Genomic DNA, 14,018 nt, shown 5'->3' on the forward strand with positions numbered 1-14,018 from the left:
AGATCAAGCACAACTCTTGTCTTTGTAGCCATGATGACAACTGCTAGACTAAAGTAAAACTGTAGGCCTAGAGCCCTTACGGAATACAATTTCCACAAGGGGAAAACAATTCTGCTGAATCTGAGTGCAGGTAGTGCAGCACCGTTAGAAGACCATTTTAAAGAGTTAGGGAAAACAAAATTCTGTAGAATGTATAGAATACCTAAAATTATTCTAGACGATGCATTCCGGAAGACTGGAAATTTTCCGTATAAAGGCTTATTTTGATTTCCGTTGTCCGTGTTAGACAGTTTCCGTTTAATCCGGTTTATTTAACATTTTTTCAGCCCCAAGGTACCTGAAAATTTTTCCGTATAAGACAGATTTCCGTTTAAGGCAGGTTTTACTGTATTTTTCTTTTATTGCTAGTGTACTGCGGCCACTTCTGGACTATTGTACCAGCCTCACATGATAGGTGAGGATGATTGTGGAGCAATTGGTGGAATGAAATAACACAAAATGAACTTAACTTATCCTGAGCAGATAAATCTAGTCCACATCCGGATCCTATTTAAAATAAACTAATTTTTCAGTATATTCCCAACTATGCCTAGGTGTTACAAATGATCTTTTTCATCCTTAGGTTTCTGATTTAGATTAATGTAAGTCCACATGCATGTTGCACGCCCCTCTCATCTGATCCTACACAATTTCATCTGCCTAATGACATTTTGGGAAAGAGTATCAATTTGCCAGTACCCATAATTTTTTTAACAGTCAACATTATTGAACCACGCTATTTGCCTGGGTGATTGTCATTGTTGGATTTTCCGGTTACAATTGGTTAAGATTGCTTAGAGAAATTTCGTCTGTTCCGACAGCGTGAGAAATATGGTAAACGGCAATTCCTGACATGGCCTACCTCGTCTCGGAAATTCAAGTTTGACAGCTTTAGACATTGGATTTACAGTTCACTCTGTGGTCATTTTTGTATACCAATGCAAGGGCCAATCATATTGCAGAAAAGTTATGCGTATATGCTACGGGCGCTACGGGTATCGGTCCACAACAGATTATGCGACTCTTGCATGGAATGGTGGATAGTGTGAAAGGAAGTGAGCGTGCATAGCGGCGTAATTTCGAAATATGTGGTAATATGTAATCGTTTTATGAAGCAATTACAAAGCAGAATATGTGATTTTCTTTCGTAATGTAAGGCATAGGTAATGATAACCAATAGTTTCATCAACAAGCTCAAGGCTTCCAAAAGCTCAAGAGACTTGGAGGACATAAGGGAAGGCGAGGGAGATATCAAACCCAGTCTTTTTGAAAAGGGGGAAGGAGAAAAGGAAAAGCTAACGAACAGTTCAGGCGATGGTGTAAGTCTCCGAACACCCCTGCCCACAATTGTGATTTGTCAACGAGAGAAGCCTGATAATAGGTTTAAGTCACGCCCTCCTGTAAGACATGAATTTCGAATGGCTCGAGGAGGCCCCATGGATAGGAGAGGTTCGAGTGTTCGGAGCAGAGGATGTGGTATGTCGAGAAAGGTGGAAAGAGAGGGCGAGCCAAATCCATTATCACGTGGTAAATTTCAAGAATCGTTGAACAAAGGCAACTCTGATATTCCTGTTTCATCATCATCAAAATACTACAGTGATACTGAACGTAGCAAGGGCAGAATGGGTATGTTATTTGGTTTATAAATCGGTTACATGTTGAGTCTGATTAAAAATTTGATCGGTATGGTGCTCAGCACAAGCAGTTTTGTTACAGAGTGTGGGTATGTTGTTCCTGAAGATTCCAGGATTTCTAAACTTCTGCGACGCTTATGTAGAGAAGATGATTCCATGAAATTCTTAATCCTTTGCAAACAGTTGCAGGTAGGTAGCTATTTAATGTGTATCCTAATACCTTATTCAGTGTAATTAATATACATTTCACTTTAATTAATTAATGTTGGATGTATTGGTTAAAGCGCAAAATATGATAGAAGACCCCTAACTCTATGTACTGTATTGATTTTTGGCACTAGCTAATTGTTGTGACATGATTGATTTTGAATTTGCTGCATTAGGTTAAATTATAAGTTTCATTTTGTTAACTTAGTAAGGCTTAATATAATATAAGGAATGAGCAGTGTAAATTTAAGCTTATATTATTTTCCTCATTCCAAATCTCGTCATTACTTAAAATAGCTACACTACAGCTAAAAACAGAACTCATTTTTGAGTCCATTATTTATGTATGTGCAGTATCTCTTTCTTCATTGAAAAGTACATAAAATGTAGTAGTGTTTATTGATATTTGGATTAGTTATTTCTCTCTCAGTAACCATTTATGACCTTGGATGTTAGTTCATTTTCCACTTGTGTATCAGACCATAATGCCTCGGCTTAGTCACTGCACTGTCCACTTTTCTTGCCTTCTATCTTGTTTCTGCACAGAAGGCACCCACTTCTCCATACCGGCTTACACATCCCTACTATGCCTGCACAATACTCAGCTGTCCCTATGATGCTTTGTGGCTATTGTTGAATACCTGGTACAACTTTGAAAATGTTCTGTTGCCTATGCAAGCAGTGTGGTAGTGGCCACAGAGATCTGTATGTTTTGGGGTCATTATTTTTTATATATAATATGACATGTGATCCATTGAAAATGAACATTCTTTAACTCTTAAGTGGTCAGTTCTTCGTATGCTTTATTCCGTAATCATACATGGATAGATGGAAACACTTGTATGATACTGTAATTGTGCTTTCCTTATAAAACAAAAAATAGACTAAAAATTTCATGTGGGAATAGGATTGGATATTTGAATAGTACAATGAATAAAACCAGTACAGTCCATGTTATGTGAAAGTTGAATTAATTTAATTGATTTTGTCTTTAAGTAGCCAAAATGGCCTTAAAATTATTTGGAACTTAAATTGTTTTATTGAGATGCATTAGAAGTTTTAGAATAAAGAAGGAAGAAGTGTATCTGCCAGGTCTCTAAATAGTGGTCCATGCAGTGACTGACAGTAGAATCTGTTGGCAACACTGTAAATGCAGAACTGTATGTAAACAGCAATTAATAGTCAAATTCATTAATATAATTATATTAGTTATTAAAAGAAAATTTAATCTTTTTCCTTGGGAAATTTAGGAGTCTCTGATGGTTCCTGAGAATGGACGCTACATTCGGCGATCCTTGGATCTTATAGCTGAATCACTATTAGACACGCTACACAGTGGGCCAGGTTCTGAAGCCAAGTTCCAAGCTGCGAAGTGTTTGGGAAGAGTTGGATATGTTTTGGAGCAAGATTTCAAGAGGTTAGTAGTTTTGTACCCAATTATCATGGGAATGTGTTTCTTTGTAGTTTTGTTAAAATTCATGAGCTGATATTATTCAGTCAGTATTGTGCCTGGCTCCTCAGCTGTTCCCATTTACCTGTTCTGTGTGAAGTGCCAGTTTAATATGGCATCCACAGTTTTCATTATGTTGCCAGTATTTTCTGCGTTCTAATTTTTTTAAGTGAATGAGAAGTTCATGAAGTTGTGACTTGTAGTTGTAATTAGAGTGAAATTCTGATTTAAAGTCCCACATTTAATGAAATCTCAGGCTTAGTGAATAATTTTTATGGTCTGTGACAAAGCCTGTAACAGTGTATTATTTTCTTGAGTTTAATGAATTTAGATTTTTCAGTTAACACCTGTATTTAACACTTCGCGGACTGGTGATTTATATATTTAAATAACCCTGGGGGCCGGCATTTTTAAACATACTACCCTAACTTGTGCACTGTTCACTTTAAAAATTAATATAAAATCTCCTAATTCATTTTTTGAACAAAAATTTTTGGAGAACACTTGCCAGTGCTCCTAGAAGTGCTTGAGGGTGTGATATTTCTGGAAACTTTCCCCTTTGTGAAGTGACATTACACAGAACTTGCAATTGTAGACATACTCCTTTTTTGTGAACTGCAAACACGGCATTGCCTAGAAGTATTCTTCCCCTTGGAATGTTCACTCTTCACAGTTTTCACGAGGGTATTTTTCCGCATATCTCTCAAGAGTCGCCCTGGGAGGTCCACATGAGGCCTTCATGGGGTGGGAAATGATGGGCCCGGTTGTACTAAGTCTTTGTGCGACCCTGGTTCTGCCTCCACCATCTGGACTGTAGCCCAGGCCTTTCCCACATTCATCAGAAATGCTTTGTATTTCAATTTTGAATCAGGGTTTAGATTTTTTTTCAATTTTTTGCTGTCCCCGCAATGTTACTACGCGCAATGTTATTACCCGCATTATCGTCGGAGCTACTGTCACTTTTACTGTCTGTGGCCACAATTCTTTGTTGTCCCCCGTCACTGTTGCTGTCCGAATGACATCCATTACTATGCATCTCACAAGGCAGGTCAGCTAGGTCATCGGAGGAGAATTTGTCCTTGATCCATTCTCCCCACTAGCTACTGGCTGATACACACAGGTTGAAGAAGGCAAAGCATTTTCCTTTATAGTTGGTTAAGTAAACAGCGAGGTCAAGTTGCTGACTGCTAACTAAACATTCCAGAGTCTTATCACGCATCTGCAGGTGGTTGCGTGCAATGTAGGTGGCGCCAGAGCGATGTATAGTGTGTTGCAACTTATCGTGTTCTAAAAGCCTGTTAACACGCGAACGGTCCGCCATGTTTAAAAGCGAAAAACCTTTTAAAGGGTGCGCGGTCCGCAAAGTGTTAATATAAGACATTTCCAGTCTCCCAGAATTTTTTATTTAATGCAGTTGTTTTCAAAACAGCGATTGGCATTCATATTTTTTCCCTTCCAGAAATAACGAACAATTAATTTTACGTTATTGCTTATGTAATTGTATTTGTCTGTACAGAAACAGTTTCTCTAACTTTATTATTTTAGAATAGTTGTGTATAGTAAGTCTTATACTAAGTGAACAGTTTCTCACTGTAATTTTGCAAAACTCCGATTTAGTGAAGATCTCAGTTTAGTGTAAGAAAAATTATTCTCCCAGATTTTCTTCAAATACTGACTTCACTACATGCCCAGCAATTTTTCATGTGAAGAATGTGTTCAAGATAAGTGTTCCTTCTGAAGACAAGTGTGGAATATTGTGATTGGCATAACTGATAATGTGAAATTGATTATTCCCAGTCAGCTCACTTGTTATAGTGACTTCCCGTATTTTAAATATGAGGGAGCATCAGTAAATAGGTCACAAATGGTTATAAAATGTAAATATGTGATATTTGAACCTGGAAAAAAAGACGTTTATTTCTCGAGATATCCCCCACCAACATTGATACAGGCGTCCCATCGGTTTACCAGTGCGTTGAAACCTGCAGCATAGTAGTCTTTAGACCTTGTCTCAGCCACTTCCACACCCCCAGTTCAACCTCTTCATCATCACCGAAATATTTGCCACCAAGGCCAGACTGATTTACATGACAAACATTTCCCACCCTAAGCAGGAAAAATTTCTTTATGAATACCTGTTTCATTGAGTCCTTTTCACACAACAGAACGCTGATCTTTGATAAAATACTCCTCAAGCACAGTCACCATTTTGACTACTGAAACCAGCCTCTGAACATGTTCATGTGCATCTGCTACCTATTCTGTCATGAAACTGGACTATGCAGCTACCTAGTGATATACACAAAAAGTCTATTACGAGTACGTCCATTAAAGCTGTTGTACTTCTGTTGTGATCTGTTTACTGACTCTTCCTCATACCATGTTTCAAAAATGCCAAATGTTCATGTGTGCTAAATCTTATCAAAAAATTGAAGCCAATTTAATTTTGTTAAGCAGGTAGAATTGTACGCTCAGAACTAAATTTTTGGAGATATTTTCTGTTATAGTTTGGATTTGTTGTGAAAGTAATGTGTATATTATGTCTGCTGACTAAAATAATATATTCTATTTCTTCATATTTGCTGGTCCCTGATTTTTGGAGGTGGTACATAGATAGCTCTTTTCTTGAATTGCACCATCAGGCATTTAGAGACGGATCTGTTGAATTATTTATATCTTGGTTACCAGAATTATTTCTGTATTATTTTAATTGCAGATACATGGACTGGGTTTTCTCAAAATATGCTGTTGAGAGAAATGATGAAGTGAGGTTACTTCTGATGAAAGCCATGGCAGAAACATTGAGGTTAGAGGAAGAGGTGCCAAAGTTAGAGGACTTTTCAGTTGTGAGTATTTTTTTAATGAAATTTTGCATGATTTTCTGCATAAGATACATAATAAGTAAATATAGTTTTCCATTACTTTCCAGGATTATTCTCGTGATAGTAACATGTAATATACTTGATTAAATTTGCCATTTTATTGGTTGGCATGAACTGTTAATGTAATTAATTGGCTTAGAAACAAAAAAAAGACTGAGAAGTTAGATAGTTCATTTAGTGTAATGATTAGGCATTTAGAGTCTGTTGGAAGTATTTCAGTAATTCAAATTTTATTTAAAATATGTGTTTATATAATATGCACTGAAATAAAACATGAAATGGTCCTTAATATCTCAGACTTCAGTGTTATAGTGATATCTTGCTAATCATGATTTTATTGCTTAGTGAATGATGCTTTGATTCCTGCTTTACACAGATCTGACTATGAAGGTCTGGTTAGTTTTCCTACAAGGTTTCTTCTCTGAAAACATTTCCCAGTTGTTAACATAGCTTTAACATTATAGGTGTTGAATTGTTGCAGGTCCTGATGACTCAACTGCAGACAGCGTTAGAGAATACAGATCTGCCCGAACTCCTCATGGGAACAGTTGATGTTATCATTTTGTTGACAGAAATTTATCCATCAACATTTACCAAACATTTCAGGGTAAAGTGTTTTAGTAATCTAACTGTAACAGGTCTTTATAAAGCTAGACACTTACCCAAATATTAGGAGGAAAAGGGAAGCTAAAAATATTGGAAATCTGTTGTAATCATTGGTTATATGAGGTTTTTTTTATAGAAATTTGCATTGTGACAGAAGGGATCTTTGAATGTGAGATTTGAGGTTTTTATGGCAAGGAAGATTTAGATTGTGGTAATGATACCCTGAAGAAGGAGTATCATTTATGGTCACACACTGTAGATTGCATGGTATCATAACCTAGATGACCACATTTTATATCTCAAAATAATTCAGTCTTTAAGTCCAGTACTTTTTATCAGTATGATAAAATGATGAATGATAAAATAAAATAAGGTTTGATTTCCTGTTGAAGGGTCAAGGTCATATGCTGTGGTTCATTCTGCATATATTTGAGCAAGGTATTTGCAGTAACCCAAGCATAAAGGGAACCTCATATTATCACAGGCTTGGTTGTAAAATAAGTTGTTATGCCTACATAGTCTTCTGTGCTTATCTGCCAACTGATTATATAATTTGAACATACATACATCTGGTTTTGTTTGCTGAAGCTCTAATCCTCATGATGGAATGGAACTGTAAAATATGAATTGTAAAATTTTCCATACCTGAACGTAGAAAGAACTTCAAAATATTATACCGGAAATGACTGGGTACCACAAGGAAAATTTAAAGTGTTGTGATAACCTGTCATCTGAGATTTGTTTGTGGGTATTTCCTGAATATCAGAACGTTAAGACATGTCTTTTTTTATGCTTAGAAAAATCCCAGACTGAGTTTCATTAGACAGCCAAGACTTCATACATATTGATGATTGTGTTTTACCTATGTTTCATGATCTTTATTGTGTTTCATTACAGGATACAGTGGATATTTTGGTTGGGTGGCACATAGATGGAAGTCAAGCCATTACTGTGACGCAGTACGCATCACGCAGTCTGCAGAAACTGAATCGCTATTGGATAGCAGACCTGCAGTTCTCACTCACTTTGTTAGGACAGTTCCTTGAAGACATGGAGGCATATGGAGAAGATCTTGTGTTCCCCACGTCAGGGCGTTCATCCCCTGCTGAGGATCCTCCTCCAACACCAGAAGATTGCATTTTACGAATTACTTCTCTGATAAGGTAAAAATATCTCAGACTTCAATATATTTGAATCATTTATAGTGACCTTGATAGATACTGTATTTACTTTGAATGAAGACAGGTTTCATCTTCTAGTTTCAGAATCTAATCATCAACCTAGAGGCAGCAGTGTATCATGTTGTACTGTTGCACAGCAGAAACTTCTTTCTCAGAAAATGCAATCAAAATGTTGCTGAATGCTTCACACTGGTTTCTTGCATGTGAATACTTCGGCCTTGAAAATGGAGATGACATATTCATCTGAAATGTGAAGGATTCAGAAACTTTTTTCTTAGTACATAAAATGGATTTCTCATTTGAAAAATCAGCATTTCTTCTTGCTGTCAGAAGATTATCAGAGACTGTTCCTGCATACAGAGCCACTAGTTCATAATGACAGGCCCGTCCCATTGAAGTTTATGTACTCGTAATGTATTTCATTATTCCAGTGATGTTATGTTATTGGTCAAGCTGGTCAAGTATCACATTTGTGATCACTTTGTCCCCAAAGTAAAATGTAGCTTCCAGCTCTGTAGTACATTGAGATATAATGATAGAGATCTTATCCGGAGTTAAAATTTGGCCACCAGCCTCATAGTACTGGGAGATTTAAGATTCCTTCTTGCCACAAATTATGGGATAAGGACTTTTCATGGTCCTTTTATGGTTCTTTTAGTTTACATGTGTCCCTGTGCGTAACTAATTAAACACTACACCATGAAGGTGTATGGGGGAGTGGATGTGTAGATTCACATTTTCTTGACCTCGGCACTAGCTGGAGGTATGTGGTCAGCTTCAGTGGTTATAGGATTTTTAAACTGACTAATCCTTCCATCCCCACTATGGCCCTCTCAGCCTCTAACAGAAATGAGTACCAGGAATCTTCCTGGGTGTAAAGGGTGGCTGGCGCGTAAGACTGGCCTCACCACCATCTGTGAGCCAGGTGTCTAGAAAATGTGGGAGCTTCGACATCTCACAACCCAGTGGACCTCCACAGCCAGTTACAAGGATAGCTTTTAGCTTAACTTGTGTATTGTGCACCGACTGATTAAAACTTTCATTTTTAATAGGAATACTATAAAGGTCATTTGTGAGTTAATGTTTGTTGTTTATGTTGTTGTCATTGTCACTCCTGCTGCTGCTGCTGTGTGTGTTACTGTCATCATTTATCATTATGATTATTATTACTGATTGATTGCGCATACGGGTACTTGATGAATTAGTTACATGAAAAGGTTCCCATACCCGATGTGAATGTTATGTGCAAATCACTGCTTTGAAATGGTGCTCTTGGTATCATCTGTATAGTTAACTTTTTGTGGCTATAGTGACATTTATCCATTGTTAAGTTGAATTTAGATTTGTGCATGAACGAAATAATTGTAAGAAAACAGTGTCATTATTTAACTGGAATCATTTGCATTCCTCGCTGTTCTCTTCCAGTTTTGTGCAATGCAGAATTTGATTTTCATCACACATATTGACATGTCCTTTTTTTTTTTTTTTTTTTAATGTAGAGTGTTCAACACAGTTACAAGAAGTCTGGGATGCCATTTAAATCCAACAGTGTCACCAACAGTTTCCTGGACGTTCATAACAGACTGTTTTGCAAAGATGTTGCGTACTGTGGTCAAAGCTCTGGATGTCTGTATGGATGAGGATTTAATAGTTACAGGTATGTGTGGTAAACAAAGCTAGGTCTTCTATGGAATATACTCACATAGTTACCTGCTGTTTATTGTGCCACAAGAATATATGGAGTATAAAGGAAATTGAAATTTATTTAAAATATACGTGGTACAGTCGTTAAGTTCGTGGACTGTGGTTTCATTGCATCATATTACAAGGTATTCACATACATTTACACAGATGATCCACATCGGCCCTCAAAATAGTTGCCGTTGGCCGCTATACAAAACTGCCAACTTTGATATAGCTGCCGAAAACATTGCTGAAACATATTGGCGGGAAATTCCCGTACGGCGTCTCTTGTGGCATTGGCAACCTCCTTGGACGACTGAAATCTACGACCACATAGCTTTGCTTTCAAGCGGTGAAAGAGAAAGAAATCGCATGGTGCGAGATCAGGTGAGTACGGAGGGTGTGGCAAAATGGTGACCTGTTGCCTTGCCTATTCCTCTTGGACAAGAACAGAGCGATATGCAGGGGCATTGTCGTGTAGCAACAGCCAATTTGTAATGTTAAGGGGGATTTGCCTAATTTTTGGCAGAACTTGATGTTTGTCCATTGTTCAAACTGCCACATTTTCGATTTCTGCCACTCGCATTTAACTGCAGTTCACAATAGAGGCTACAGTTCTGCTTACACTGTTCACACACAACTGCTTCTTGCTGTGATGAGAGATGAATTGATATGGCATCATATCATGCCTCAACCTATCCGCTGTAATACACTGCAATGACACTTTGTGGCCAGTCCACGAACTTATTGACTATGGTAGTATGTATACTATATAGGTATATCTTGTAGATTGAAATCTTTAGTTTTCAATATGACTATTTCTTGCATTCAGGCTTACATTTTATGGAACCCTACTGCAGTATGCTAGTTTGCATTTCCTACAGCTACTGTTCTCATATAGTGACCAGCTACAGGCTGGACAGTACAAGTCTCGGTAGTGGTAAGATTTTACTCCTCTTGACAATGTCCAGACCTGTTCTGGGGCCCACCTAGCCTCCTTTCTAATGGGTACTGAGGGCTCTTTACCCAGGAGTAAGGTGGCTGGGGCGTGAAGCTGACCACTCACCTCCAACAAGTGCTGAGGTCAAGAATACGTGGATCTATACATTCAGCCCCCATGTGTCTTCACAGTGTAGTGCTTAATTAGTTAAGCACAGGGACAACTTTACCTTTTTTTTTACAGCTACCGTCCTCCATCATTTAGTATGCAAATCAGCCAGCCACCCAGAAAAAACATTAGTAAAGAATCTTTATACCAGAAAATCTGTTTTCATTTATAAATTTTGAATCTCCCCAAACTACAGTTCTAAGAGATTCCATTCAGCTATCCATCCAAACAAGTCTTTGCACTTGAAAATTATACAGGCAAGAAATTTTAATTTAATTGTAACACAATTCTCAAAATTTTCCTCCTGCGTTTCCTGAAGCCATAGTTTTTCTTCATGTACTATGAGATAGATGGCAGGGATTCATTTTTCAGAAGGGACAGATTTTTCAGTTGCCACGGTATTCACACCAGCTCTGGTGCTAACCCCTCCTCCTGTACAGTGGATACTGGTTGGATCCTTTCGCAGGGGCAAAGTGACCAGGGAATGGAACTGATTACCCACTACCACCTAGAGCTTGTACTAAGAATACATAGAACTGACCTCATCTTCACTATGTGTCTTCATGGCATTTCTTAACCAAAGATGGATGTTCAGCCATTTTAGAATTTGAACCAATTAAGCTCCCCTCCCTATGAACCTTAAAGAATATTTATGCTTGAAAATACTGTATATGTAAAAGAAGTTTCAGGCCATGTGTCTAATACTATATAGTTGATTACACTGCATTACAGAGATTGGATGACAGTGATATGACCTCCTTTCTTGACTTGTAGGACTTAACGTTTACTCAGCTTGGTGACTGGTATTTTTTTTTTTTTTTTTTNTGAATGCACTTGCTTGCTGCTGCAGCACTTGCAGTCAAAGACTTCAGCAGCCAATGAGATACTGTATGGACTGATAGATTCACAACTTGCACTAGTGTCACAGCTTGCAGACTTCACCATAATCTCCATGCTCAAGATGATTGCAAAGGTTGGTTGAATGTTTAGAGTATTGGTCTGTTGTACCAACCCAGTTGATAAATGATGATGATGATGAAAGTTTCCTTTTCACAGCCATGATGCAAAATACAGTATTTTCATTTCACTCAAGTCTTTCTCAAGTTTCATAACATAATTTTGTTGATTAGTTATCCAAATCTATGACTTCCCATTGTAATTACATTGGAGAAAAGTAGAACTGTCTGTTGACAAAAACTTCAGGCTGGTAGTTCAGAATATAGCCAGAAGATGTTAGTTAGTTAGTTATTGGAGAGGGTGGGTTTCCCCATGCACTGAGACCTGTATTGGTCCATTGTGCTTCCCTTTATGATTTCTAACAGTCTCTATATCCTATCAATACTGGTGCTTACCATCAGTCCCGCCCAGCCAGCGAGACCGGCTCTACTAGCTGAGAGGTATCTATAATGCTTCCCCCGTCTACCAGAGGTATTAGAGACTGCTGTTGGGCGGGAAACGTCCGTTAATTTGGCTCAGTGACCTCCTTTGGAGATATGAGGTTCTTTTAGGTGCCGTAAAGCTACGACACGGGACCCACGGCTTAAAGTCCCTCCCGGAGGACTTGTTCCCTGAATTTTTCCGCCCTTAAAAATTCGATGACCTCCGCCGGGTATTTGAACCCGCGTACTACGAGTCATGAGGTGGGAACGTTACCTCTAGACTACGGAGGCCGCTGCCAGAAGATGTTTCACTGGGTTAACTTCTCAGGCTGAGGGGCTGTGCACACGTAAGAACCTGACCAGTAAGCATGTAATATTGTTTCCTGTGCATCCATACAGAGCACTGCATGCTTATATGTAGTCATTAATACTTCCTCCTTTTCCTTTTTGTTCAAGGACTAATTTAATTGTCTCTGTTCAGTTGACCTACTGTCATAGTGCCATCATTTTTAACTTTTTTTATGTACTTCATTCATTCATTCATTCATATATTGTGTATTCCATAAATGCATATACATAGATATAGAACTAGTAACATAGTTAATATAGTACAATACAATTATAAATATATATGTACAGCTTATAATCATTATAATAGATAAAAAAACATGTGTTAAATTTACAGTCTTACATCACTATACATAAAATTATGCAATATTAAAATTGTTTATGTTATTATCCTTATTTCTAGGCAAATTTGTTACTAAAGAATTCATCACATGTATAAAAAGAGTTTTGCAATAAAAATGTTGTCAACTGAATTTTAAAATTTTTCAAGTTATTAGACAGATTTGATTTTTGGTGGCAAATGATTAAAGATCTTTACCCCCATGTAACATATTCCTTTTTGGAATTGTGTTAGTCTAGTTTGCGGATAATGCAGATCACAGATAGATCTGGTATTACAGTTATGTATGCATTTGTGAGTTGAATGTGAATTTCTTATTTACTATAACAAACAGGGAAATCGACAATATATGTTGAGCTTGTAGGGGGAGGATATCCAATTCTTGAAACAAACTACGACATGATGTTCTCTTTGTTGTATTTGTTATAATCCTAATTATCCTTTTCTGCATCCTAAACACTTTCATACTATATGGGGAGTTACCCCAGAATATTAATCCATACGTTATTATTGAATGTACATAGGAAAAATACATCATTTTTAATGTCTCCAGTGGTAAAAAGGATTTAACTGATCGGATTGCAAAACAGGATCTGTTTAACTTATCAATTACTGCATCAATATGACTCCCACGAAAAAAAAATCAATTTTTAACCCCAGAAACGATGTATTAGAAATACTTGGAATTTGATTGTTTAAATAACTAACTTGAACGTTTAAGTTTTTACTGTTTTTAGTTCTAAAGTGTAGAAAATAAGTTTTTTCATAATTTATTACTAGCTCATTTTTCCTAAACCATTCATTTAGCATCTCAAATAATTTATTTATTCTAATTTTAAAATTCGCAGGATTCTTATCAAAGATAAGGATACTTGTATCGTCTGCAAATAATATTGGTTTGGATAGGTCAGATATAATTTTTGGTAAGTCATTTATATACAGTAGAACTTGGTTATAACGTCATCAAAGGGACCTAAAAATAGTGTCGTTATAAACGAATGTCGTTGTAACCGAAATGGGCACTTCCACAGTAGCCTTATGTTAGTCACGTAAAAATCTACCAAAAACCGAGTTAAAATGTTGCATTTTTTAGTGAAATACGTAGTTAAGTACAGACTAACGTAACATTAACGTGGAATTGCCCAAATGTGTAATATCAAA

At 37.2% G+C, this 14,018-nt stretch overlaps 1 protein-coding gene across 1 annotated transcript in view; it reads left to right on the plus strand.

The window, feature by feature from the left end:
• Positions 1 to 1,037: 1,037 nt before the first annotated feature.
• LOC111868979 (serine/threonine-protein kinase SMG1-like) overlaps positions 1,038 to 14,018 on the plus strand; it is a 36,228-nt gene continuing 23,247 nt past the window's right edge. Inside the window, exons 1-9 of the mRNA XM_023860117.2 lie at positions 1,038 to 1,665; positions 1,756 to 1,862; positions 3,131 to 3,297; positions 6,047 to 6,176; positions 6,694 to 6,819; positions 7,716 to 7,981; positions 9,499 to 9,656; positions 10,170 to 10,173; positions 11,616 to 11,763. Coding sequence (XP_023715885.2) covers positions 1,206 to 1,665; positions 1,756 to 1,862; positions 3,131 to 3,297; positions 6,047 to 6,176; positions 6,694 to 6,819; positions 7,716 to 7,981; positions 9,499 to 9,656; positions 10,170 to 10,173; positions 11,616 to 11,763 — 1,566 coding nt within the window. The 5' untranslated portion in view covers positions 1,038 to 1,205. The remainder of the gene's footprint in view (positions 1,666 to 1,755; positions 1,863 to 3,130; positions 3,298 to 6,046; positions 6,177 to 6,693; positions 6,820 to 7,715; positions 7,982 to 9,498; positions 9,657 to 10,169; positions 10,174 to 11,615; positions 11,764 to 14,018) is intronic.

This window comes from Cryptotermes secundus, unplaced genomic scaffold (assembly GCF_002891405.2).
Source record: "Cryptotermes secundus unplaced genomic scaffold, Csec_1.0 scaffold4363, whole genome shotgun sequence".
Taxonomy (NCBI): domain Eukaryota; kingdom Metazoa; phylum Arthropoda; class Insecta; order Blattodea; family Kalotermitidae; genus Cryptotermes; species Cryptotermes secundus.